This window comes from Arachis stenosperma, chromosome 5 (genome assembly GCF_014773155.1).
Source record: "Arachis stenosperma cultivar V10309 chromosome 5, arast.V10309.gnm1.PFL2, whole genome shotgun sequence".
Lineage (NCBI taxonomy): Eukaryota > Viridiplantae > Streptophyta > Magnoliopsida > Fabales > Fabaceae > Arachis > Arachis stenosperma.
In genome coordinates, this window is record NC_080381.1 from 113,899,229 (window position 1) to 113,925,876 (window position 26,648).

General features: G+C 32.2%; 5 protein-coding genes across 5 annotated transcripts; 1 reads left to right on the top strand and 4 right to left on the bottom strand.

The window, feature by feature from the left end:
* Positions 1–4,523: 4,523 nt before the first annotated feature.
* LOC130981113 (ribonuclease 3-like) lies at positions 4,524–5,116 on the top strand. Its single transcript, XM_057904736.1, has 2 exons — positions 4,524–4,568; positions 4,694–5,116. The coding sequence occupies exons 1-2, from the start codon at positions 4,524–4,526 to the stop codon at positions 5,114–5,116; spliced, it is 468 nt and encodes a 155-aa protein (XP_057760719.1).
* Positions 5,117–7,934: 2,818 nt separating this feature from the next.
* On the bottom strand, positions 7,935–9,469 carry LOC130981114 (pentatricopeptide repeat-containing protein At4g14820-like). The gene is made up of 2 exons (XM_057904737.1): positions 8,675–9,469; positions 7,935–8,528 (listed from the first exon to the last, which is right to left on the bottom strand). Exons 1-2 carry the CDS (start codon positions 9,467–9,469, stop codon positions 7,935–7,937), a joined length of 1,389 nt encoding a protein of 462 aa, XP_057760720.1.
* Positions 9,470–9,497: 28 nt separating this feature from the next.
* On the bottom strand, positions 9,498–10,277 carry LOC130981116 (pentatricopeptide repeat-containing protein At4g19191, mitochondrial-like). Its single transcript, XM_057904738.1, has one exon. The coding sequence runs from the start codon at positions 10,275–10,277 to the stop codon at positions 9,498–9,500; it is 780 nt and encodes a 259-aa protein (XP_057760721.1).
* Positions 10,278–10,758: 481 nt separating this feature from the next.
* LOC130981117 (F-box/kelch-repeat protein At3g06240-like) lies at positions 10,759–12,026 on the bottom strand. Its single transcript, XM_057904739.1, has 2 exons — positions 11,097–12,026; positions 10,759–10,773 (listed from the first exon to the last, which is right to left on the bottom strand). Exons 1-2 carry the CDS (start codon positions 12,024–12,026, stop codon positions 10,759–10,761), a joined length of 945 nt encoding a protein of 314 aa, XP_057760722.1.
* Positions 12,027–23,720: 11,694 nt separating this feature from the next.
* Positions 23,721–24,902, bottom strand: LOC130981118 (uncharacterized). Its single transcript, XM_057904740.1, has one exon. The coding sequence runs from the start codon at positions 24,900–24,902 to the stop codon at positions 23,721–23,723; it is 1,182 nt and encodes a 393-aa protein (XP_057760723.1).
* Positions 24,903–26,648: the final 1,746 nt, after the last annotated feature.

Sequence of the window (26,648 nt, forward strand, 5' to 3'; positions counted from 1 at the left end):
ACTTGTTCTTCCACGGCCTGGGATCGCTCTGGTCCGAGTTTTCTTTGTCTCTGCTGTACTGGCCGAGATCCTGGGTAGACCGCCAATTTATGGCTTATTAGCTTAGGGTCTATCCCCGGCAACGACGCCAATGTTCCGGGGGTTACCTGAAACTGGAGGTCGATCTCGGACGAGATCTCCTATGCTGGTCGGAGCTGTTGCGTCCGACTTGTTGGACTTGGTGATGATGCTGATCCTTCGTTCCCGGAGGGTGGGGGGTACCTGCAAGGGACTCCGATGCTTAAGTTAGCAAGGGTATTAAGCAGGTATTGAGTAGAATCAGAGTATGAGTTATACCTGGGTGCTCCAGTGTATTTATAATGGTGAGATGTGACCTTCTTTGGATAAGATAAGTTAGTTATCTTATCTTATCTTATCTTTTGGTGAGGTCAGCTTATCTTCCATGGAACCGCCCTTGTCTCTATCGGCTTGGGTTGCCTTTGGATCTGGGTCGTATTCCTTGAGTTGAGCCCTTCTTTGGGCTTTTCCTGTCGCTTTGGCCGACTTCTTCGTAAAGGAATCGATCCGCTTGACCTAAAGAGGTCGGTCGCTTTGCTACTGAATATCCCGGATTGGACAGCTCGACCCAGGGTATGAGCATAACCAGAAGTAGACTTTCTTGAATCAAGATCCCCAGCCATATCTGTATCTGTGTAACCATCCAACACAGGTTAGCCACTCCCAAAGTATAAACAAACTCTGGAAGTACCATTAAGGTATCTAAGAATCCACTTCACTGCTTGCCAGTATTCCTTGCCAGTATTAGAGAGAAACCGACTAACAACTCCAACGGCATGAGCAATATCCGACCTGATGCAAATCATAGCATACACCAAACTGCCAACTGCAGATGCATATGAAATCTTCTTCATTTCTGCTTTCTCTTTCTCACTTGTAGGACGTTGCTGCAAACTCATATTGAAATGACTAGCAAGTGGAGTACTAACATGTTTGGAATTACTCATGCTAAACCTCTCTAAAACCTTCTCAATATACTTCTGCTGTGACAACTACAGTTTCTCATTCTTCCTGTCACGAGTGATACTCATGCCAAAGATTTTCTTTGCAGGACCCAAATCCTTCATAGCAAAGGATTTGTTCAAGTCTTTTTTAAAACTTTCAATCTTCTTAGTGTCATGACCAACAATCAACATGTCATCAACATAAAGCAAGAGAATTATAAAACCACCATCAGAAAATTTCTTAACATACATACAATGATCAGAAGAAGTCTTACTGTACTCATGACCTTCCATGAAGGAATCAACCTTTGTGTACCACTGCCTTGGCGCTTGCTTCAGCCCATATAAGCCCTTCTTCAACTTGCATACAAGGTGCTCCTTTCCTTTAACCTTGAAACCCTCTGGTTGCTCCACATATATTTCTTTATCTATGTCACCGTGAAGGAATGCAGTCTTCACATCAAGCTGCTCAACCTCTAAATTCAAGCTAGCCGCCAATCCAAGCACAACTCGAATAGAGGACATCTTCACAACTGGAGAGAAAATCTCCTCAAAATCAATACCTTTCTTTTGCTCAAAGCCTTTCACAACCAATCGAGCTTTGTACCTTGGTCGTGAGATATTTTCATTCGCTTTCAATTTGAACACCCATTTATTCTTGAATGCTCTCTTTCCCTTCAGTAACTTCACCAATTCAAAAGTATGATTCTCATGCAAGGATTTCATTTCTTCTTGCATGGCCTTCAACCAATCTTCCTTATGCTCATTATTAGACATAGCTTCCACTAGACCTCCTGTTGATAGGGGAGATTTGTTTGTGGGTCCCTAACTAAGTGGGCCCATAGTTTAAAAAAAAGGGCGTCGATGGAAAAGAGAAAATTTGGGGGAAAAGGGCAAGCTATCTTGATTCGATTGATCTGGTAAATTCGCTCCATTTCTTATGAAATTTTAGTATGTTATTCCTAGTATAGAGATGAACATTAGGATATAACTTGCTAGTTGTATTGCCTTCTCTTTTTCCTGATTTGAGATACTCACTTTGTGGAGGGTTTATGTTGATTCCATCAGTTTTGATGATGTATTTTGTTGATTGTTGAGATGTCCTAGTGTCACTAGAAAGACTGTTTGTGTACCCATTATTCTGATAGTGAAAGATTTTACTGGACTAACTCCCGTGGGTTTTTTGTCCTTCTTTTGGGGGTTTTCTCACGTTAAAATTCTGGTGTCTGATTATTTAATTCCTGCCATTATATTTGATGTTTGGAGTATCTTTGGTATTGCCTATTTAATCGCACAAGTTGTAGGAAAATTATTTTTGGTACTTCCGCTGTTAGACAAGTTCTTGTTTTAAACCTTTGTTAAATTTTTCCAACAGTAACAACACAAAATGTATGAATATAAATAACTTGTAAAGACTTATACGCGAAAAATAACTCACTTCTAAATATGTAACCTAAAAAACATAACCCAACAAATCTAACATTAATCGTACACTTTTCTAGTTTTAAGTTCTGCTCATTAAGTCGAAATTGTATTTTTTTTAAAACGCCTAAATACAAATCTTATCTTAAACTTAACATGAATAGTAAAGAGTATGAACTTATTTTTATAAATGCATATATTTCTTTAAAAAAAAGTATCTACACTAAAATCTCATTTTAAAATCAAATAAATATATCAATTCTTACAATACACAAAGATATAATATTTAAATAAATTTGACTTTATCTTAAATACAAACCATTTCAAACATAAGTTATTGTGACAAAAAATCGTCCCACTACAAAATAATGTAAAAATCAAATTTAACGAAGAACAATTATTATATAATTAAAAGGAATAAAGTATGGATAAATTAATGAAAAATGAAGGAATTCTAATTTCTTCCTTAGAGAAATCAATAATTCATCACCAATTTGACGTGCAAAAGTTTTATATTTGAAATAGAGCTTATTTTTTTAGTGGTAAGTTTTTTGAATAAATAACCATTTGTACTCCATAAAAGATAAAAACGCTGACATATGTACCACACTAAATCAAAATTAAACTTGTACTCACGCAAGATGTCCTTTGTGTGACAAAAGTACCCTGTTTTTGGAAGGTTAGGTGCCACGTGGGGTACTTTTGTCACATAGAGAACATCTTATGTGGGTACAAGTTTAGTTTCGATCTAGTGTGGATACATATATCAGTATTTTTATTTTTATGGATATAAATGGTCATTTATTTTAAATTTTTTTTGTTATTTTTAATTAAATTTATTAAATTTTGTGAATTTTTTGCTCAAACTTTTTATTGGCATTAACTTTATACGTTGTCTAAACTAACCAATTTTAGTAAGAGATTAGCTTCCACAGTTTTTGTGATCTATTGAAAAAAATAACTCTAAACTTAATTTAGACAAATGAAAAATAAAAATTTTATATGCAGTAGTGTAAAAAATAAAGATTTTATAAATTACATGCAAAATATCAAGGGAAATAAAAATATAAAAGAAAATAAAAACATAAAAACATAAAAGAAGAAAATATTATTATTATTTTATTTTTCTGGTACTATTTATTACGTTTTTATAGATAGAATTTAATTTTTTATTATATAAAAAAGGCCTTGATCTTTCTTTCTAGAATTTTTTTTATATATCAAAACTTGATTGAAAAAATAAAATAAAATCATATAAATACTCCAAGAAAAAAACTAAGATAAAGAAATTATGAAATATTTAGATTTCATTAAAATATTTAGGCATAAATAAATATTTGGTAAATATTTCATTTTAAATGATAGTTTCATTTCATATTAATATTTGGTAAGAATCCTCTCTGATAGAAGTTGGGAAGTTTCCTTCACAATCCAACCTACCAAACAGTCCATTCCATTCCATTGATGAAATCAACTATGCCAGACATTGGTAAGCTCCGATAATTAGGATGGTATGAAAGAATGAAAGCACTAACCTGTCTCTATTTGGAAACAATTATGCCCCAGTTACGTGCATAGTATTCAAGAATTGAATGGAACCTTAGCTTATTGCACTCTTCTTCCATATTTGCACCATCAAACACATAACTTGCCCTTGACAATTCATGCGTAGCTTTGGTGTATCTGCCTAATAACAATTAAAGCAATATACATAAATTGATGCTCTTCCAAATAATTATTAATTCAAAGTTATCAATGTCGGTTTGTTTAGATAGTTTGTTTAATAATTAATTTATTAAATAACAAGTTGTGAATAAAAAATTATGATTGTTTAAATCAATTATTTAGATGAATTCTAACCCTCTATTTATAAGGAGAAAGAATCATCATTCTCTCCAATCCTCTAACCTTTATCAGTCTCTCCAACCCTTTATACTTGTACAATGAAATCAATTTTCATTATTTTGTATATCATACTAATTACATTTTTATTTCGTCCTACTTATAGTACTTATCAATACTTCAGATTATCCCTACAATGGCCACCATCCTATCAGCAGAAATATGGAGTACTGACAACCCAAAAAAATTTCACAATACATGGGTTATGGCCGCAAAATTTCTCTCGCCCTTGGCCACAATTCTGTTCTAGAAGCCCTTCATTTAACATAAAGACAGTGAGTTAATTATTTAAACTTTATCCATTTTCATTTATCATCTTGTTATTTAATAAATTAATTATTAATCATTTTTGTGATTTATTCTTGTAGCTAACTAGTTTGAGAGGCCAATTAGAAATTGATTGGCCAAATCTAAATGACCAAAGTCTCAATGGCCAGTTTTGGGAAGCTCAATGGAATAAGCATGGAACCTGCAGTCTTAATAACTTTAAGCAACTTCAATATTTTAGCTTAGCCATTGGTATTAAAAATAAATTGGACATCCTGCGCATGCTCGAAAATGCAGGAATAAGGCCTAATGCAACCGTAACTTATAATTATATTGATATTGTTAGGGCAATTAAAGCTGAAATTGGTCCTTTTGAGCCTGAACTATACTGCGGAATGCCTCACAATAATGTTGTGTTATTGCTTGAGGTTCGGGTGTGTCGGGATGCCATGGGAGCTACATATATCTCATGTGTTAATAATAACAACTCATGCCAAGGATATCTCATTAACATACCCGAGTGAAGTTTATTTGTATCAAATTAAAATTATTATTATTATTATTATTGTTGTTGTTGTTATGTGAAAAATAGAAATCAATTATTGATTTCTCAAAAATAAATATGCTTGTATCCAATTATTATTATTATGGAATGAAAAATAGAGATCAATTATTGATTCTCTAAATAAATATGCTTGTTGTACTCAATTATTATTATTATTATTATTATTATTATTATTATTATTATTATTATTATTATTTGGTGTGAAAAATAGGGATCAATTATTATTATAACGGAATTGAATTAAATTTGGATCTATTTTAAGGTAACATCAATAAAGATTGTGAAATTACCTAATTTGACCGTTTACTTATCTTTCAAAAAATGAGTTTGGGTCTAAATGGTCCATGAGCTAGTTCTTTTTTGGACAATGCTTTGTGAAAGACTAGAAGCTAACTTCAATGAACAACCAAAATATTAGATGATCTTTATTAAAAAAAAATTATAAAAATAATTTGTAAAATATTTTTTTTATCCTTTTCTATGTCATCTCTTTCATGATTCTATCCACCTACCAACTACTTTAAAAATGATATATTGGTAAAATTATTAAAATGTGAATTATAATTAGGATAAAATTAGTATCACAAAATGGCTTCTAATATGACTAAATTCTTTTTTATTTTGCATTATTTAATATTTTCTCTACAAAATTTCTAAATTTTTTCCTTCAAATGATAAATATAAGAGTAAAAGAAAAACAAATACTCTAACAAGGAAAATAAGCTCTCCTTATTTATTTATTTTTCCTAAGAAACATCAAAGCACCCTTTTGTTATATAACAAACAAAGAATCAACACCGAAACAGGTAATTGATTTGGTTCTGAAAAACAATGCGAGCAATGAGCCCTCTCTCTCCTTACGCTTTTCCTTTTCTCTTCCTAGCTCCAGGATCACCAGAGCTTCCACCTGAATATTTTATTTTGATATGAGCTGGCAACTGCAAAGCAAATAAAAAGGATGATCAATTATTGGAAATCATTCAGTTCAACCAACTGATGGTTTACAAGAACATAAAATACATTTTGGAACATTCCAATGGCACTGCTTTCAGTGATATCATTCTTTGTAATTAGGCCTCTCGAGTCACTTTTATAGAAAATGTGAGAGAAAATTCAAATAAAGATGTAAAATTTGAATTATGTTAGTACCACAGAAGCAGGAGGAAGGGGTTGAAGGAATAGTGACTTCGAAATGTGAAAACATTATACCTAACAGGCAGTAATATCACATAGAACATGATGGGTGCAGTGGAGATATATCACTTTTTTTTCATCCTTGGTGTAGATTCAATGTAAGTTTCTGATTTTAGTCTCTTCTCCTTTAAATCATTGCAGTTGTAAGTGATGAAGATTTCTTAGAGGTTAAAAGTCAGGACCATAAAAATGATGTTTGGGTATGTGGTTAGTTATGAATTAGGAGTATTAAATTTTAGGATTAAATATTGAGAATTTTACTTATAAATAAGTCAACTTCACTCAAGTCAAATTAGTTAAAGTTTATAAATGCTAAATATTGCTGAATTAGTTTTTAAAAATGGTATAAAGTTTTTACTTTTTCCTTCTCAATAAAATTTAATAGTTATATACAATTAAAAAGATTTTAAGTTTAACATATGTAGTGAGGAATATATATAGTTTATTGGTTTAATTATAAATATATATTTTCATATAGTTATCAATAAAATATTATCGCACTATTAACACAATTTGATTTTTGTAATTATTATCAACTTTAAAAGCTATATATTGTTATCATCATAATGATAACATACAAACTTTACACTTCTATCATGGTCAAACTCTAAAATACTTATAAAATCAATGAAATCAATGATGAATTAGAAATCATTTTGAATGATTTTTCAAATATTCGAATGGACCTAATGCATCAAACATAATCTTATAATGCATCAAACTAGAAATTTTTTTTAGTGTAATAAATAGGGTAAATTATAGTATTAACTATTAAGTATAGACTTGTTTTATTAATTATCATTCAATAGTTATAAATCTATATAAAATTATAAATTTGAAGGTGTTATAAAAGCAGCCTTTTGTTAATATAACAAACAAAGAATCAACACCTGAAACAGAAAATTGAGTTGGTTCTTCTAGTGTAATGCAAGCAGCCTTAGAACCTTTCAAGGCAGCAGCCTGAGAGAAAAACAATGGGAGCAATGAGTACAAGCATAATGATTTATACAACATATCGAATTAGACACAATGAGCAATGAACACACTCAATAAAAAGACAAGCACTTACAGCCTTTTAAACAGTTTCATTGGTCATTCTTGGGGATGAATTTCTTGAAGCCTGAGCTTCAGTTTGGAAATAGACAGATTAAGTGGTTATATTAGAAACAAAAGCCTCCCAAAATTTCGTATAGAATGTGCATCAATGACTACCTTTGCTGACAATGCCGGATTTTACAAATACGTGCAAGTTAGAGATATACCACGCATATAATCTCACATAAAAAAAATAGTCACCATACAAAAGTTAAACTTTATACTTGGGATGAAGCAAGAGGAGGTCTTCTCAACACCTTTTGCAGGCTTGGAGAGCAATCAGTATGAAACTGGGCTAATGAGGACTGGGACAATTTCAACTCCAAGTTGAGCAAAACAAAATAGATACTCAATCACAATGTTAATAATAAAAGAATTGTGTTTTGAACATAATAACCAAACTCCTCTCGCTAATCTTGTACAGCTGACTTTACAACAATCTTATTAATTTTTTCTCCAAACTCTGACCATTTAGCTTTGATTTTTTCCTAGTTTTCCTTTGCCAAGTCATGTTGCAAACGTGGTACTTTCTCCTTCACATCCATTTGAGCTTTGAGTGCTTTTCCTTCCACATAAACACCTCTCTTTCTCTTTCGAGTCATGTTCAGTTCTTTTCGAGAAGCCATGATGTTAGCATTAGTAGTTCTGATTTGCTTTTCTAGCTCCTTTTTCATTTCCTCCAAACGTGCCAACTTTTGCCGCAGCTCTTTTTCTGACGCCACCATATCATTGAACTGATTCTTGTTATTTTCAAGGTCAGATTTTAAGTTATCAGCTCTCGACAGTTCTGAAGTAGTGGACTCAATTTTCATATTTGTTTCAATGTAGCTACTACTACAATGTGCAAACATAGTTGCAGTTTCAGATATCAATGCTCTCATTACTCCTGATAAACCATCATTAGCAGACAAACTGGAGAGATAATCTAAGCTGGTTTTCATGATGCAGCAATGTTGAGCATCCAAGAACACTGAAGCATCATTATTATTGATGGTGAAGTCTCGTACTATTATCAGTGCTTCCTTGGTCTCTTCATTTGGAGAAAATGAAATAACATCTGTGCTAGGAGACAGAGACAAATCCTATAGTAGGGTAAGAATCACTTGAAATTGGCATAATCTTATAAATGCAAGATTACAAATTGACATGACCAGAAGCAAAAGTTTTTGTTATATAACCTCATGTCTTCAAAGGTGGTTCTTTTTTACGGGTCATTATTCATTGTTACAGCTTGTCCTGCATATCTACCTTCTTGAAGAGTAAAATTTAGATCTTCTAGCATCTTATAGATATTGGCCAACTGAACACGTGACGGATTTCCTGCTGCAAATGTATGAAATCTACCACCGATCTCAACCTGGCTCCACCCACATTCTTTAACCAGTCCTTTACCATCTATCAATTTTCTCATTGCATGCGCCTCCTTCCACTTGCCGAATGAGGTGTACAAATTAGCCATCAATACATAATTTCCAGAGCTTCCAGGACTAAGCTCTAGTAACTTGACAGCAGTAATCTCCCCAAGCTCAACATTACCATGGATCCTACAAGCACTGAGCAAGGGAGCCCAAGCTTGCACTTGTGCTTCCAAGGGCATCCCCTGAATCGTATCTAATGCTAAGTCAAGCCGGCTAACTCGACCAAGAAGATCTACTAAGCAAGTGCAATGTTCTATCTTAGGAGTTATTTCAAAATCCTTTTGCATACTTATGAAGTACTTCAATCCATCTTCTACTAACCCTGCATGGCTACAAGCCAGCAAAACACTGGTGTAAACAATAGCATCTGGAATTATCCCTTCTGTAGTTGTCATTTTGCGAAATAGGTCAATCGCTTCTTTCCCCATCCCATGAATAGCATAGCTATTTATCATGGAAGACCAAACAGTTAAATCTTTATCTGCCACTTTTTCAAATACTTCTTGAGCTTTCTTGATGCTTCCACACTTAGAGTACAAGTGTATGAGAGATGTTTGGACTTGTAGATCGAATTCCAATCCATTTAGAGAAATATAATCTTCCATCTCTTGTGCTATGCTAATTGATCCTATATCAGCACAAGCTGATAACAGTAGCAACGGTTGGTCCATCTGGTCTAAAATCTGTCCGTACAAGCCTTCTAAACAAATGCAATGCCTCCAATGGGTGATCCGAATGGGCATATCCTGCAATCATTGATGTCCATGAGAAAATACTCTTTTTGATAATCAAATCAAATATCCTTCTAGCATATGCAAGGTCACTGCATTTTGCATACATAGTTATTAGCAAATTTTCAATGGACTCCTCTTTATCGCATCCACATTTAAGTACAAAAGCTTGAACTGATGAAGCTAATAAGAGATCTCCTACTTGTATACAACCAGATATAAGAATTAGAAATACAATAAAATCTATGCCAGTACTTTGATGCTGCATTTGATTGAATAAATTATATGCTTCCGCAACATGGCCAACTTTCACATAACCTCCCATAATAGTTGTCCAAGAAATTATTGATTTTTCATCCATCAAATCAAAAATCTTCCTCGCTTCCTCCATTTGGCTAAAGTGAACATACATTCCCATTAACGCATTGGCCAAAGTAACTTGAGAATACACAAGTCCAAGTTTGATCAAGCAACAATGTATCGACATCCCTTGCCACCAAAAGCTAAAGGAATCTGAATCTGAATCCGAACAACCTGACAAAATTGAAACAAATGTGGGCAAACTTGGCTCAAAGCCAAGAACCCACATATCTTTCAAGAGGCTGAATGCCGCATCCATAAAAAACCCACGAGAATAAGCCGAAATCATGGAGTTCCAGGACACGACGCTTCTGTGCGCCATTCCATCAAACACGTGGCGTGCACACTCAACATAAGTGCACTTAGCATACATGCCAACAAGTGCAGTTTGAACAAATAAGTCATCTTAGAAGCCAAGTCTCAGAATATGGCCATGAATCATAGTCCCATGAATCATGGAACCCAGGTTGGCACAGGCCTTTAGGAGCAAAGGATAAGTGAAGGTGTTCCCATGCCCACCAATGTGTGAAACCATTGAAGTGTATATGTTTAAGATTTCAATATAGAAGCCGTTATTGGTAGAATCTCGAATCATCAAGTTCCATAGGTAAAGGGGTTTTTTGAAGCTGCTAAGTGATGCAGAACGCATTGCCATTTGAATAATGGACAATTATCCCATTTGTTTTCATTAAACTTTCGGATATCCAAAATTTATTATTTTCTAACACCAAGAGTCATATTTTTTAAAATATGAAACATAATTGACCATTTCAAAATATTAGAATGTAATACAAATTGACTTATCAAATCAATTTCAACTATCAACATGAATATTAAAATTAACTTTCATCTTAAAAAGTTTACATACTCTTTCTATACCCCATTTAAATACATCTTACATTTAAATTTGTATATTTACTAATTAATTAATTTCTTTGATGAAAGAAAAGAGACTTTTTTTATAAATCCATGTACCAAACATGCTTGTTTTGATATTAATATTGTGAATTATTTTGCGCGTAATAACATCAAAGGAAACCAATTCACTGTTGTGGTTTCCAATAAATATTAGATCACATTTGTGGCCCATTCTCATTGGACTAAATTCTGATGAAAAGGGTTCAAGTGTGAAAATTTTTACCCAAGATTCTTTCACACCAATTTCACCCAAAATAGATATTTCAATGCAATTATTCTTAGCAAAAGAGGAAATCAGAGTAACAGATTTGTTGAGCACTACCAAACTTCTGATAGGTCTATCATCATTTTTTTGCAGCCAAACAATTGATGTGGTTTGAAACATTTCAGTGCTGAGATTAAATGACACAAGTACTTGTTCTTCTTCGAGTCCATTAGTAGCATGCTCGCTACCCCACCAGTGGCATACTCCATTCAAGTACGCTACAGAAGCATTATATATATGTTCCTTCTTAGTCATTTCAAGATCAAGTTTCTTCCAACAATTACTTTTTAGACTATAAATTTGCCAAATTGTTAGAACAGGCTCTTCTACAAAAGTATGACCATGAATATAATATACACATTGAATCACTTTATAATCATCATTCACATTATCATAACCAAATCCATGAATACTTACTTGCCGATCAAAGCCGGGCTCATCATCAGTAATACCCGGAGGAATAATTTTATGCTGGTCGGTTTTGGGGTTCCAAAGTCCTATTTTTACATCAAGACCTTCTTCTTCATAGTGACATATGATACCATTAACACAATCTAAAACTCTATAAAAACCATTTTCTTCAAACAGACTTGGCAAAACTAACGTAACTATGTTTTCGTACCTTTCTCCAGAAAGCAAATGCACATCATTTTCATAGACGTCTCCATCACTTCTTTCGTCATCAAAATATCTCCATAGAAGGAGAGACGATGAGTGAGTAGTTTTAGATTTTAAATTCTCGTAGTACATGCTCTTAAAATTAGAATTCTCAAATAAATTTAGCCAAGACTTATGCACGCAACTAAATCGCTTCAAAGACTTAACAGGTAATTTTGCTAGAATTTCCAATACAAAATCCTTAGGAATCTGATCGCTATGGGTTGCCATTTCCGCTGAAGATGAAGATAGAACAATAGAGGATAGAATTTTACGTTTGTAGTGTGCCTCGTAAGATGTAATAAAAAATAAATTAGATTCCAATATACAAGTTTAGAAAAATTTTAATGGTATTACATTTTTGTCGCTCTATTTGTTTCTTTCCTAATCAAGATCTTCAATATATAGCACTAAACATCAAACCAATCAAATTGATTGATTGGGAATATATATCACAAACCTAAATAGAATAAAAGGAAAGCCGATCTAAATTGTGAGCACTTGAATTGCATTTGCAATTACAAACATAAATGTATAATTATTACTCATTAAATTTAGTTTATTCTTAAATAATACTAGATTCTACTAGTTTAAAAAAAATAAACAACCTAAGTTGAAAATAATTACTTGTCATTAATATTTTTTGTACAAAATAGAAAAGTAAATGAATTTTAAAATAGATCTAAAGTTATTGTTATTTGTGCTATGTTGTTGGGCAAATAAAATAAAAAAGAATTTTGGAGGTTAAATCAAAATGATGTAATTCGAAAAAACAGTAATATTAAGAAGATAATAAAAAATTAGACCTAAAAATAATTTCATATCATTAATATTTTGCCTGTACAAAATAGTAAAGTAAATAAATCTTAAAAGATATCTCAATTTATCATTATTTATGTTGCTTGGCAACTAAAACAAAAAAGAATTTTGGAGGTTAACTCAAAATGATATGATTCGAAAAAATAGTAATGTTAGAAAGATCATAAAAAATTAGTTTAAACTTGTTTTATTTAGCATTCATTAATAGTTTTACAATTTTGAATAATAAAAAAATATAAAAGTAAATATTTATCATTTTGCTCTACTACTAGAAGATTTCAGAGAGGAATCAAAACGAGAGAATACAAGATGAGAAAATGTCATATCCAACTCAAAACTTTAAGCTTCAAGTTAATATGTCTCTCATCTTATATACTCTTCACTTATTCATATTTTTTTTGATGTAGGATTAATTCCTTATACTTCTCACACTTGCAACCCTAACAATAATTTAATGATAAAATAATCAAAAAAATTAGATGTTGAAAGATATATCATTATCCAATTTTTAAAGATGCAGAGAAGTATTGAATCAAAGATGTAGAAAGTGGACGGACAAGGAAGGTGAAGAAAAGAGAAGACTATGCTATTTGAACTATAATTCTAACCGTATAGTCTTTCTTTCTCATTTAAAAATCTCGAGTTATTCGAATCTCATTCCTAACTTTAAAAAAAAAAAGGAGGCAAAGAAAAAATTTTAAAGAATAAACTTAATTATACAATAAGGACATACATTTAAAGAATAACTTAAGTGATCCTAAATATTAACTTTGGTTAAATTTAAAAAATTCAAATTAATAGTATAGTTAATTAGTGACTAAATAAAAAAGTTGATATGTCATAGAAGATAAATTACGTATTAATTGATTAGAAATTATCTCTTTTTTTTTAAATACTAGTGTATAGATCTGTGTTTTATACGAGCATGAAAAGAAATTCATAATACATAAATATATTTCATAGTATAACTTTTTGTCATATATAACTAATTAAATTGATGATATATGAATAAAATTAAATAGTTAACTACCATAATATAATTTATGAGCATGCATTACCCAAATTTTTTTACTATTCAATATTTAGAATTGTATTTGTCAAGTAATTTAAAATAATATTTAATTATTTTATATTTAATATATTGTAATTAAAAATAACATTTTAATATGAATTTTTATTATAATAAAATTTACAACATAATAATTAGTCTTAATGAATAAAAAAGATTTATATTTTTATGTATTTATATGTTTTATATTTAGTTTAAAAAAATAAAGTGTTGCATTTTTTATTTTAAAGTGTTCTATATTAAAAAATATTTATTTATATTTTAATATTTTCTATATTTATTAAAATTCCTCAACATTCTTCTTTTATAGCTTCTTTTTTATTTTCATTTATATTATGAAATCCAATGAATCATAAGAGTAGCATATTTAATGCATATAGTGTTAGTTGAGCTTATTTTAAAAACATCTTTTATGTAAAATTATATGTTCGAATTAAAATCTAAAATAAAAGAAATTAGCATTAAATTCCTTCTTGAACATGTAATAACAAGCTAAGCACTCATCTAAAATTTTTACTGAAAAATAAGAGATACCCTTATTATACTTTTATTTCTAAAAATAGCACATACAAAAAAAAAAAAAGAAGAACTATAAAGATTTGTAAGTTACAAATACAACAAACAAATTAAATAAAAGCAGGTGCTAGCTAGCTGTTCAATAACTAAGTCATTTTGGAAGCCAAGTCTCAGAATATGGCCATGAATCATTGTCCCATGAATATTGAATAATGGAACCAAGGTTGGCACAGGCTTTTAGGAACAAAGGTTGAGTGAAGGTGTTCCCATGGCCACCAGTGTGTGAAATCATGAGTTTCATAGGTAAAGGAGCTTTTTAAAATTACTAAGTGATGCAGAACGCACTGCCACTTGAATAATGGAACATTATCTGATTTGTTTTCATTAATACTTTAGATATCCAAAATTGATTCGTGTGATATAATTTATTATTTTCTAACACTAAGAGTCAATAATTTTTAAAATATGAAACATAATTGATCATTTTAAAATATTAGAATGTAAATAATAATAATTTATTTTAATATAAATGAATAATTTTAAAAATATATTTAAAATAATATTTATAATCTTCTTTTAAAATTTAGTTTATAAAACTTTATTTTAAACTTTTATCAATTAATTTCTACATTACGATCCTTTTATTATTCTATTTTTAACTTCAATATTTAGAATTCTCACTTATTTTCATATTTATAAAAATAACTCTGTGTTTTTATAAAATATCCATTTTATCTTTATACTTTATTTATTACCCAAAATACCTCAAAACTTATACAATTATAAATTATACCTCTATTTTTATATACAAATACAATATTATCCTTAAAAAATAAATTATAATTACTAATCTTTCTTTTATACCAAAACCGAAACTCTTAGCTTTTTTCTTTCAAAATATTACTTATGCTTTAATCTGTTCTCAAATTTTTCGGTTACCGAGTTTTCACAATTTTTAGTTTAATCTTTCAACCACCAATTTCATCAATTTTTTTAAAATACCATACCACAACAGTCCCAAAACTATTAAAATAACTACAGCTGAGCTGTTCCTCATAACCAATCAATAAATCACAACCAATAACAATAATTCAACATAAACTTATTCAAACTCAAACAATAATCAATCAAATCAACATTCACTTATCAAATTCACATTTAATTATTATAAAATTACTAAACCCTACCTCTGTAAAGAAATCATAACAACAGAAACTCCGCAGAAGTTTTTAGACCAAATTATTAAAGAAGAAAATGTCAGAAATTGTCTATATCTCCTAAAATTTAATTTAGCCGAACTTAAGAAGAAGGAAGGCTACACCATTATCAATTTTTAACGGACAAAAATAATGCTAACATATAAAAAAAAGAATACGAACATTTTTATTAAATTAAATTTTTTATTAAAGTTATAAATCTCAAAAAATTAGAGCTTTCTCAAAAAATCAAAGCCGAAAGCTCGAAAATTTTTACGATTTCTCTCTCTTTCTCCCACGGTCTCTCTTTCTTTATTTTCTTTCTACTCTACTTAGTGAGTTTCAAAAACTAAAGTATGTATATGAATGTGTGTGTATATATATATATATAGGTGCGTTCTGTGGTACCTATTATTTTATTATGCCTATGGTGACTACAAAGAAGTTTACCAATTAATTGTGGATATATGGTAACTGGCTTCTTTTTTTTTTTTAAAACGTATCACTAAAAGTGTTGCTTAAAGAAAAAGTGTTACCCTTAATCGTTAACTTGGCTCTGATACCAAATTTTTAACTTTGAATAAAAATAATTTGTAAATTCTATAATATTGACCATTTCTACTACTTTGATGTATATTTATAACTTTTTAATCTTGTTTTAGTTTATAATATTCTTTTTTGCATGGATTACTGTATATAAAATCTTTTATCTGTTTGTCTTTTTCTTTAATATAATTTCTCAAATCCTCAATAACTTCTTTTATTTCTACACTTTCTCTTGTTTCTAAATATCTGTTTAATTTTTTAATTTTATTCTCCATTTTTTCTTTCAGCAGCTTTAATTCTTTTAAGTCATAATATGGTTTTCCAGGCATTTATAAATTTTTTAAGTTTAATTCCAACTTGTTTATATTTATTCTTATTTCTATCCTTTTTATTATAAGATCATCAATTTCAATCTGAAGATTATTTAATTCCCTTTTATACTCCTTTATTTTACTTTTTAATTTTCTCGTCCTATTTCTTTTTATTTTATTTTCTGGTTTTTCAATCTTTTTATGCTTCATTATTTAAAATTTCCGCAAACTCTATCATCGATTCATCACTATTTTCTAGAGATTCTATTAATTTTTCTAGCTCTTCAACTTCTCTTTTCAACTTGTCATAGATTATTTTTAGGGTTTCAAATGCTCTTTGATTTATTTCAGAAAACTGTAAATAATTCAAACGATTTTCTCTTTCAAAGAGCTCTTGTTTCTTGTCTTGATAAGTTACATATATTTCTTCTTTATTTATTGTCATAGTTTTGTGTTTAGGGTCTCATTTAATTTTTCGACCTTTTTTGTTAGTTCTTTTATTTCAGAACTTTCTTCTTTAATTTTTAACTTAGATAAACTTAAAGGGCTATTAATTTTAGATTCTCTTATTTGAAAATTCGATGAAACTAATTTTCCTGATGGTTCTTTTAGTAATAGAACTGGGTTTTCAATAGCTTTATATTTTGGTATTTCTGTTTTTACAATTTTCTGAAATAATTCATCAACATAAATCCTTTTTCTGTTTTTAAATATTATACTATGATGGCTATTTGTTAAAGCGTAATTTATTGCATATGTAATTGAAAATGGTTCATCATCTTGTTCAATTAGATTCTTTCTGTGAAATTTATAAGCTAAACTTATAGATCTTCCAAGATTTTCAGTTGATAAAGGTATAGCGTATCAGTAATTCTTTTGTCACAGATTGCTAAACTTATTAGTGAATTAATTCCTTTCATATATGTAGATTTGATTAAGACTTGTATAGTACTAATATGAATCCATCCAATTTTACATCTTTTTTATTGATCCTTAATTTTCTTAATCTGTTTACTCAATTCTTCATCATTTATCAAAGCTATTTCGAGTTCCCCATTTGCAGATTTTATCTTTATAGGGGCTTCAAGTTGAATTTTTCCATAGTATATTATATTTTTTCTATTAAAAACTTCTTTTAAAAGATTTTGTTTATTAAAATTTTCATTTGATTTGAGGTTTAATTCTGTTTTTAGAACAGCCTATTTTTCATTATCTAATAAAGCAGATAATCTATAATAATCAGATTCTTCCGTTAATTCTAAGCTTTCTAAATAATTCATAACTAAGAGATTAGGATAAAGGCGTACCTTTCTGGAGAAAAAATTCCTTTATTTAGTATATTTTACATAAGATGTTTTTATCTCCAGATGGGAGATTATAGATATTAACTCCAGAGGGGAGTTTAAAACTATTTTTTTCTAAGGGAATTCTTTTTTCAGACTACAGAATCGCCTCGGCAGCTTCCTCCTTGCTCTCCTAGTATATGAGTACTCTTAGCCTCCTGCTTTCTGTTTTCTGATGCCTTCTACAATTGCCTAAACAACCTATTTATAATGGTTGGGTCTGATGGACAATTCCCATCCTTACCCTTCTTATGACGTCATTGCTTACGTCATTGTTTATTATCTTGCACCAGTTACATTGTTGGTGCTTTATGACCTAAGCGCTTACGTCACTATGCAATAATGTTGAGAGATGCTTCAGATGTGCTGTCCTCCTCTTTCATCATGTGACCTTCAGATGCGTTGTCTTCTTCCTTTATCATGTGGGTTGATTCCGTTTCATTATTGCTTTCTTCAGATAACTCTGAGACACATAGCTGGCACTTGTGGTCTTCTCTGTCTTTTATCAAATAGCAGAGATTCCTCTTTATCCCTTCGGAGAGCTTTTCTAAGAGTCCAGATAAGTTGTAGAATGCTGATTCAAATTCCACTAAGAGTCTCATCTCTCTTTCTTCAATTTCATTCCTTTTACTGGACACAAGCAAAGTATTTCTGCTTTTATAATTGATTCTTGTGTGAGATTCCCTTGTTATCTTTTGAGTTCTTTCGAAGACCGTTGCTAGTGTGCTGGCTAGTCTTCCTTCATGACTGTAGATTGTTAAATCTTGAACTTGATCAATTGGTTGAAAATTTCCTGGGAAGACGGACATGAAGATTACTTGATGTGCTGGAACCAAGCATTCTTCTTCTTCATTAAAAATAGGTTGACTATTCATAAATTTTAGGGATATATCCCTTGGATTTACGTTGTCAATCATATTTTTAAATCTCTTTACTGCATCAATAAATCCTGCAGGAAACTCACTAATAATTTTTAAATCATTAAAAATTAAAATTGTATCAATTAATCCATACTGGAAAAACTGATAGGTGTCAGATGGGGAAGCATCTGGAAATATAACCTGCTTTGTTAGCTGTTCTTTGGCAATAGGATAATATCCCAAGATTGTCCTTTTTTCTTCAGTCCAATTCAGGACTATGTTAAGGGTTTCTCTGAGATTTGATCTACAGACCCTTTTCTTTTCCTTGATTTCAGCTCTTGTAGGAATGTTTCTTATTATTTCTGTTCTCTGGGTTTGAATTGGAGCTTTATCTGCTCTTTTTAGGGTTTGCTCTGGATGAAGAGCTTCATATTCCCTGAAAGATTCCTTTGCTTCTTCCAGTGTTAAAAACCCTCCTTTATGAATTATCCTTGATTGATGTGTAAATGGTGCTGCTTTTTCCCAGGTATCATATACTCCTTTCATGGAGCCATTATAAATTACATAATATTTTTTATCTTGGGTGGATTTTTTGATGATTTTAGCAATTATTTTATTTTCTGGAATTTTTTCTTCACCTGATTTGTCCACCACGCTTAGCTGGCTGAACTCAGATGGTTTTGGTTGTTGTGTTGATTTCATTGCTTCGATGGCCTTCTTGAGGGATTGGATCTGTGTCCTTATTTGCTGACAATGCTTGCATTTTTCGAGTTCTTGTTCGTATTTCTGAATTTCTTGATCTAATGCGTTGTAGACGAACTCCATTCTCTTGTTAATGTATCTACAATAACATTTTTGTCACCCTTAATATATTCAATTTTTATTGGATATTGTAACAAAAATAATTGCCATCTTACCAATCGTCCATGATTATAATCAACTTTTAAATTATATCGTATGAAACCTGTTAGGTAACTTGAATCTGTCCTTAATGTAAAATCTCTGGGTAGTAAATCAATTTTCCATTTCTTAAGAGATTTAATTGCTGCTAGAGTTTCATTTTCATGAGTGGTATATCTCTGTTCTGTTGGAGTAAAAGTCCCTGAAATATACTTGCAAAGTAATTCCTTTGGGGAATATTTAGAATCTAATGATTCTTTTTCTTGTTCCAAATTTTTTATAGCTTTCTTAGCTTTTAGACATCCTGACCAGGTTATGTCTGAAGCATCTGTTTCTACTATTAAGTAGTTATTTTCTTCTGGAATATAAAGTTCTGGAAGTTTTTCACAAAGTTCTTTAATTCTTTGAATTTGCATACTATCTTTTTCATCCCATTTCCATTCTTTTTTAGTACTTATTTTTGGAAATAAGCTTTTAGTGTATTCTGTTATATTCTTTAAAAATCCTTGATCGAAAATATAATTTATACACCCTAAAAATCTTTGTAATTGTTTTCTATCTTCTATTTTATTAGGAAATAAATTTACCTTTTCTAGAACATTTGGTTGAAGTTTTAGCTTACCTTGAGTAGATAGAATTAATCCAAGAAACTCTATTTCTTGTTTTGCTATTCTTGCTTTCTTTTTGCTAAGAACTAATCCTTTTTCTTTATATCTTTCTAAAACTATTAATAATTTTTGAAGATAATCTTCTTTATCCTGTTTTGTAAAAATTAGTATATCATCAATGTACACTAAAACAAATTCATTTAATTCTTTTAGATTTTCTTCCATAAATCTTTGATAAATACCTGGGGCTTGTTTTAATCTGAATGGTAATACATTCCATTCATAGAGCAACACACTTGTTGATTCTTTTGTTGGGCAAGTAAAAGCTGTAACACCCTACCACACAGGGCCTTACGCTTAAGTCGTAAAGCAGAGGTGGCAAGGTATTACGACCTCTAAAAGAAAATGATATCTACATAGATGTAGTTGGGTGAAATCATATCTAGGAGCCTTGAAGAACAAGCTAAACAAATTAATAAACAGAAAATCGTGACACACTCGCATGGATATTCGTAAAACGGACAGGTAAAAGCGAAAGATAACTGAACACATATATATACATATCGGAGTTCCAAAACTCAGATAGCAAGCTCCAGACTCGACCTGTGAAGCTAAGGCCGACCAGAGTACATAATTATGTATATATACAACCCAAAATAAAACTCAAACCACAAAATAAACCCCTGTATCTCCAAGTCGACCTCTAGGAGGGACAAAACACAAAATATACATGCGGAGATTCTATAAACATATATACATAGCCTAAAACAAAATATGACAGTCCAAAAGACAGTTCTTCGCTCGTAAGGAGGATACCCAAACGCTCAACGAGGTGTCTCTCGACCTGCATCTGAAAAACAATAACATAGTATGGGATGAGAACCGGAGGTTCTCAGTATGGTAAAGGTGCCCGCATAGTTAATATAAAAGGTCTCAGGAAAGCCAGAGGCATTCCTAGAACTTCGACACTCAAATTTCAGCTTAAGAATTCAACTAAACCAGAAATTGGGTAAGTTGTCTAAGGTATTATAATTCTGAATCTAACTTTAACCTAATAATCCACGTTCTGTCTCCTCTAATCCTCCGAATCATTGGCGGAACAATCCTCTCTCCTTACACCTTCGCCAAGAAGGATTTCTCAGAAAACATACACATATAGTTCAAGCAAAAAACACAGGTAGAGAAGCATTTACAGCAAGTAGAACAAGTAGCGGATAAGCAGAATTAAACAGTTAAGCAAACCAAAACAATGCACACTCAAGCAAACAAACAAATGCATATGATGTATGCCTGTCCTATGGCTGATGAGTCTCATCTGTCGGTTATACAGCCAACCCGACAAGTCCTGGTAGTTAACCATTGGACAGTCCCTCTGTGCGCGCATCCCCAAGCTCAATAATATTCCATGGAGTCAAACCCCAAGCTCAAATATAATATTCCATGGAGTCACACTCCAAGCTCAATAATATTCCATGGAGTTACACTCCAAGCTCAATAATATAGTATTCCATGGAGTTAAACTCCAAGCTCAATAATATTCAATATTCATATTTATATGCATGCACATGGGGGAATCCGGGGAGTTAAAGTGCCCGGTCACATCTTGCGACAGAGGGTCAACAAATAGTCTCAAATACACAAGCCACATAATAATCTCTTTCTTTTTAAAATACCACCTCAAATCAAATTCCAATTCTTAAAGAAATTTTGGCATTATCTCCTCTAAGACTTAAATTTCTGCCACCCTTCAAGGGTCCCAACTATCAAACCAAACACCTCTCAGTCACTCAAATCATTTCCAGTAACAAATTATTTCATAATCAAACAAATACCAATATTAAATCTTTTTCCAAACCGACCAACTTCAACAGCAAATTATTGACAACAGCTAAACCTCACATTTTATACCATATACACAAACCATCAATTATTCACTCAGTTCATTCCTATCTTAAGGTCTTCTAGCCTAAGTTTTCACGTGACATTAAATATTAACTACGAGAAACCAAAACCATACCTTCGTACGGAATCAAAATATTCAAAACTCCGGAGAAGCTATCTGACTGAGCTATCGAAGAAGAAAATGTCCAGTATCGTCTATGTCTCCTAAAACTCCCGTTGGTCAAACCCAAAAGAAAGAGAAACTACGTCACTGTCAACTTCTACTAATTAAAAATTATGCCAACGTGTAGAGGAGGAGGTTACGAATACTCTTACCGGATTAGATTTTTTATTGGAGTTACGAATTTCAAGAAATTGAAGCCGGAAGTTCCGAAGGATTTACGTTCTCTTCGGTCTTCTCTCTCCGTGTTCTTTCTTTTTTTTCCTCTCGCATACGTTAATGATATATATATGATTAATACAAATACGCCGCCTTAGCTTTATTTATATTTTATATACACTTTATGAAAGGAAATTATAATAATAGGTTATACTTATATAGAAGGAAGCTAAGAACGAATTATAATAATATAATATTATATTACAAAACTTATATCTATGAAAGTGACCGAGTACTCTTTCTTTATATATATTAACGTAACTTATAATGTTACAATATCTAATTGTGTAACTTATAATATTATAAAGTTTCCTTAGTAGAACTAGCAATGAATAACGCTAGCTATAATAATAATAATAATAATAATAATAATAATAATAATAATAATAATTTATATATAAAGTTAATAATATATGCGTTATTAATCTAAATGACATTAGTAACTTAAGAGTGAAAGATATTTAGTGAAACATTAACAAAGCTAAGTTCGATAATAATATTATTAACTAAACTCTATTTTTAAATTAAAATATCAATTACTCAAATTAAAATATAGATATAAGTTTTATTTCTTATAAATAACTAAAATTATAGTTTTAATTATGTAAAATATTTCATCATAAAATATTTATATATATAAGAATATGAATTTGATTGAATTCAAATAGTTATAAAATTAGTTCAATTACTGATGATAAAATAATTTCTAAAGGTAAAAAAAAAACTCCAATTTATGAAATAAATTATAACTTATTTATATTTATATTTTTAAAACTGAAGGTCGCTACATTCTATCCACCTTACAAAAATTTTTGCCCTCGAAAATTGATATAAAATGGAAAAGATTCATACTAATGTAACTGCCCTTCTTAAACATGTCAAAGAAAAACAGAAAGATTTGACATGTTTAATTTGCAAATTCAGGATATTCTTATGGCTTAAAAGTCTACGCAAAGCGGAATAAACAAGATAAACTCGATGCAAAAAGGTTATAAGGCAGGTTGGTATTGGAACGACGGGTTTATCGCTTCTAATACTCGCTTCATCTAGCTCCCAGGTTCTGCTGATTCTAATGGTGTCACCTTTCGTAATTCAATCGAAACTGGTTCAGCCTCTGACACTAAATCTATCACAACTTACTCTTTCTCTTGACACATAACCGATTATCAATTACGGGTTCAACCTATGTCATGTCTCTTCCTCATAACTTACCATCTCCGGGTTTCAGGTAACTGTCCCGCATAACTCTCAACATTTCCGGTTCTTTATGTATAACTTAAGTTGTATACTCAAAATAATTCAACCCACTACTGCTGCGCCACTCTTATTATTATTCTCCAAGAATTTAGTCACTTTTCTAGGCTGACCAACTATCGTTCTGTCTCACCATTCAGAGGTTTTTAGTCGATCGCTCAATTGAAAATCACAAGGCTCACAACTCGGTAATGTACTACAATGAATGCTACGTGCTATTTACTACGCAAGGCAGTCGGAAATTTCGATTATCAGTGCGTGATTACCTCTAATCGGAGTATCTGCGGTTCCAGCACCATCCGCTGTCATAGTGAACACGCGTCCTTGATGTTGTGCCTTTCCAGCTTCTTGATTCTTTTTCTTTTCTGGACAATTCCAAGACAAATGCCCAGCTTCACCACAGTAATAGCATACACCTAAACCAGCCCTGCACGGAGCATTCGGGTGGTACTTTCCACACCTCCTACAAGTTAAATCATTTGGTGGGGTCTGAGCTTGCTTTCCTTTGCCTCTTCCCTGACTGTTATTATTACTGAATCTCTGGAAGTTATTCTGACCCAAATGTGGTTGTGGGGTGTAACTGCCTCGCTTAAAATCTTGTCTTCTAGGGGCGAAGTTCCTTTCCTGATCTCTCCTAACAAAAATTCGCTGGTCACTCTTATCTGATGTCGCCTTTCTCAGACAATCCTCAGCAACTCTACTTTTGTTTACCAGTTTTGAAAACACTCTGATCTCCATTGGTGCAACGAAGCTCAAAATATCACTTCGAAGACCTCCCTCATACTTAATACATTTCCACTCAGCAAAATCATCAGGCGCACCTTGACAAATACGAGAAAAGCGACATAACTCCTCAAACCTGCTAGTATACTCAGTAACAGTCATCTGTCCCTGCTTTAACTGCATCAATTCAAGTTCTTTGGCATTTTTGGCTGAATTAGGAAAGTATTTCTTATAGAACTCTGTTCGGAAAACCTCCCAAGGAATCACAGTGCCATCTGGCTGCAGGATACGTCGTGTCCCCTGCCACCAGTGCTGAGCCTCACCCTGCAGCTGATAAGTTCCAAACTCAACCCATTGCTCCTCAGGAACCTGCTGAGCTTGCAGTGCTCGTTCCATAGCTTGAATCCAATTATCTGCATCTGTGGGATTTGAGGTTCCCCTAAAGGTCGGAGGGTGAACTTTCAGAAATGTAGCAAGTGTCATGGGACCGTCCTCATCATTATTGTTTCCGTGATTACCCTGGTTTATCTGATTACCCAGTGCCTCGGCTGTCGCCTGCATAGCCGCAGCCATATTTTCCAGGGCAGCCATGAAGTCTACTGGATCATTCCCTGCCAGGCCAGGAGTAACAGTGCCTATCCTACCTCTACCTCGGCCGCGACCGCGTCCGTGAGTCGACATCTGGTCCCTTCACACACTAAACAAGTGATATTAAGTTGATCAGTCTCAATATCGCAAGTCTAATGCTTCAAGTTCCAAATGCATGCTCATGAACGTTTATGCCACATATATCAATCAGATATCCTAATAGCACATACACACACCCAGAGTATGCCCAGAAGCATAATCAGTCCATTACTCAGGCTCTATAGGAACGAACTGCTCTGATACCATAATGTAACACCCTACCACACAGGGCCTTACGCTTAAGTCGTAAAGCAGAGGTGGCAAGGTATTACGACCTCTAAAAGAAAATGATATCTACATAGATGTAGTTGGGTGAAATCATATCTAGGAGCCTTGAAGAACAAGCTAAACAAATTAATAAACAGAAAATCGTGACACACTCGCATGGATATTCGTAAAACGGATAGGTAAAAGCGAAAGATAACTGAACACATATATATACATATCAGAGTTCCAAAACTTAGATAGCAAGCTCCAGACTCGACCTGTGAAGCTAAGGCCGACCAGAGTACATAATTATGTATATATACAACCCAAAATAAAACTCAAACCACAAAATAAACCCCTGTATCTCCAAGTCGACCTCTAGGAGGGACAAAACACAAAATATACATGCGGAGATTCTATAAACATATATACATAGCCTAAAACAAAATATGACAGCCCAAAAGACAGTTCTTCGCTCGTAAGGAGGATACCCAAACGCTCAACGAGGTGTCTCTCGACCTACATCTGAAAAATAATAACATAGTATGGGATGAGAACCGGAGGTTCTCAGTATGGTAAAGGTGCCCGCATAGTTAATATAAAAGGTCTCAGGAAAGCCAGAGGCATTCCTAGAACTTCGACACTCAGATTTCAGCTTAAGAATTCAACTAAACCAGAAATTGGGTAAGTTGTCTAAGGTATTATAATTCTGAATCTAACTTTAACCTAATAATCCACGTTCTGTCTCCTCTAATCCTCCGAATCATTGGCGGAACAATCCTCTCTCCTTACACCTTCGCCAAGAAGGATTTCTCAGAAAACATACACATATAGTTCAAGCAAGAAAAACACAGGTAGAGAAGCATTTACAGCAAGTAGAACAAGTAGCGGATAAGCAGAATTAAACAGTTAAGCAAACCAAAACAATGCACACTCAAGCAAACAAACAAATGCATATGATGTATGCCTGTCCTATGGCTGATGAGTCTCATCTGTCGGTTATACAGCCAACCCGACAAGTCCTGGTAGTTAACCATTGGACAGTCCCTCTGTGCGCGCATCCCCAAGCTCAATAATATTCCATGGAGTCAAACCCCAAGCTCAAATATAATATTCCATGGAGTCACACTCCAAGCTCAATAATATTCCATGGAGTTACACTCCAAGCTCAATAATATAGTATTCCATGGAGTTAAACTCCAAGCTCAATAATATTCAATATTCATATTTATATGCATGCACATGGGGGAATCCGGGGAGTTAAAGTGCCCGGTCACATCTTGCGACAGAGGGTCAACAAATAGTCTCAAATACACAAGCCACATAATAATCTCTTTCTTTTTAAAATACCACCTCAAATCAAATTCCAATTCTTAAAGAAATTTTGGCATTATCTCCTCTAAGACTTAAATTTCTGCCACCCTTCAAGGGTCCCAACTATCAAACCAAACACCTCTCAGTCACTCAAATCATTTCCAGTAACAAATTATTTCATAATCAAACAAATACCAATATTAAATCTTTTTCCAAACC

What these genes read in the sequence shown, in the direction of transcription:
- LOC130981118 (XM_057904740.1), bottom strand. Translation starts at nt 24,902, where the DNA reads ATGTCGACTCACGGACGCGGTCGCGGCCGAGGTAGAGGTAGGATAGGC.
- LOC130981113 (XM_057904736.1), top strand. Translation starts at nt 4,524, where the DNA reads ATGGGTTATGGCCGCAAAATTTCTCTCGCCCTTGGCCACAATTCT. An exon ending in TCGCCCTTGGCCACAATTCT is followed by an intron (nt 4,569 to 4,693) that starts GTTCTAGAAGCC and finishes TTATTCTTGTAG; the next exon opens with CTAACTAGTTTGAGAGGCCA.
- LOC130981117 (XM_057904739.1), bottom strand. Translation starts at nt 12,026, where the DNA reads ATGGCAACCCATAGCGATCAGATTCCTAAGGATTTTGTATTGGAAATT.
- LOC130981116 (XM_057904738.1), bottom strand. Translation starts at nt 10,277, where the DNA reads ATGGCGCACAGAAGCGTCGTGTCCTGGAACTCCATGATTTCGGCTTAT.
- LOC130981114 (XM_057904737.1), bottom strand. Translation starts at nt 9,469, where the DNA reads ATGGAAGATTATATTTCTCTAAATGGATTGGAATTCGATCTACAAGTC. An exon ending in GTAGATATGCAGGACAAGCT is followed by an intron (nt 8,529 to 8,674) that starts GTAACAATGAAT and finishes ACCCTACTATAG; the next exon opens with GATTTGTCTCTGTCTCCTAG.